The 1,312-nt window shown below is 48.7% G+C and overlaps 1 protein-coding gene across 1 annotated transcript in view; it reads left to right on the forward strand.

The window, feature by feature from the left end:
* Nucleotides 1-496, forward strand: part of PHALS_08381 (e3 ubiquitin ligase) — a gene marked incomplete at both ends in the record, with an annotated part of 1,313 nt that extends 817 nt beyond the window's left edge. The window contains 2 exons of the mRNA XM_024723720.1: nucleotides 1-12; nucleotides 90-496. The exon at nucleotides 1-12 is cut by the window's left edge and continues 69 nt beyond it. Coding sequence (XP_024574668.1) covers nucleotides 1-12; nucleotides 90-496 — 419 coding nt within the window. The remainder of the gene's footprint in view (nucleotides 13-89) is intronic.
* Nucleotides 497-1,312: the final 816 nt, after the last annotated feature.

Below are 1,312 nucleotides of genomic sequence, written 5' to 3' on the forward strand. Positions count from 1 at the left end.
TAGTGCGTTTATGTACATAACGGTCGTCTTAGCCGGGATCATGATGGTCGTTGCCGGAAGAGGTACCTTTGCACTCAATATGCGTGTAGGTAAGCGCGTGTTCGCCGCTCGACTTGAGAAGACGTTACAGGTTCCAGAGCTCACACGGAACTTGTTCTCGGCGTCATTAGCAATGGCAAAGGGAATGTCGATCGAAATGGCCGGTTCCGGCTGTACTTTCAAGCAAAGAGGTACGGTAGTGGCTATGGGTACCAAACGTGGCAGGCTGATCACACTTGATATAGAAGATGCACCAGAGTGTCATTTGGCCGTTAGCGGTGAGCTTTGGCATCGCCGGCTCGGTCATGCGTCGCGCCACGCTGTCAACGAACTCATTCGCTCGGGAGCACTGGGATCCAAGACAAAAGTGTGCGATACGGCGGAAACCTGCAGGGTCTGCGCATTGGCAAAGCAGACGCGCGCCCCATTCCCACAACACACGGGAAAAAAGTATTAAAGGAGCAATACGAGCGGCGCGTTGGAGTCGAATGCTCGGACGTCGCCGGGCCGATCACCCCATCGTATGTGTCAAGCTCTCGCTACTTCGTCACGTTCAGTGTGATGTCGGCGCGTTTCTCGATGGTTTATCCGATGCGTGCCAAGTCCGATGTCCTACAGCACTTCATCAGCTTTCGGACCTACATCGAGGCATCGTCAGACTCATGTGTTAAAATTTTACGAAGTGAAAACGGCGGCGAGTATACCAGCAAGAATTTGCAAACATACTGTGAGAAAACTGGAGTAGTACAGCAGCTCACGGTCCCGTACAACCCGGAGCAAAATGTAATGTATAGACAAGACTTGGGTCATATGCCTTGAAATTATCTCAATTTTTAACTGCTTCTAAATATGAGGATTGTGCTGATCGAAATTACAGCTTTCGCAGTTAAGAAGAATTTTAGTCCTCCGTTCTTACAATTTTTCTGGTATCAGCCCCAACTCGCTAGGAATTTCTCACAATCAGCGATCGTTTCCGAAATTGGTTTCGCTTTGACAAGCACCATTTAAGGCGGCAGCTCAATGTAAAGCCTTCGGCAAACATCAATGAACTTGCAGAATTAGTCTTTTAATGCTTGTTGCTGTGGATTTCCAATCCGGGAAATCTATTTTCGCATTTGTGATTTCCGTGTTAATTGCTCGAGATTTAATCTCACCTGCTGCAGCCAAAATATTACGGATGTCAGCAATGATACTGCGTCTGGCTCCCATTCTCGCGTGCAACCTCCTAGCTGGGAGGCGTCAGGCATGACTCGCTGTAGCTTCTTTTGGATCA

The sequence above is a fragment of the Plasmopara halstedii genome, assembly GCF_900000015.1.
Source record: "Plasmopara halstedii genome assembly, contig: Scaffold_322, whole genome shotgun sequence".
NCBI lineage: Eukaryota > Oomycota > Peronosporomycetes > Peronosporales > Peronosporaceae > Plasmopara > Plasmopara halstedii.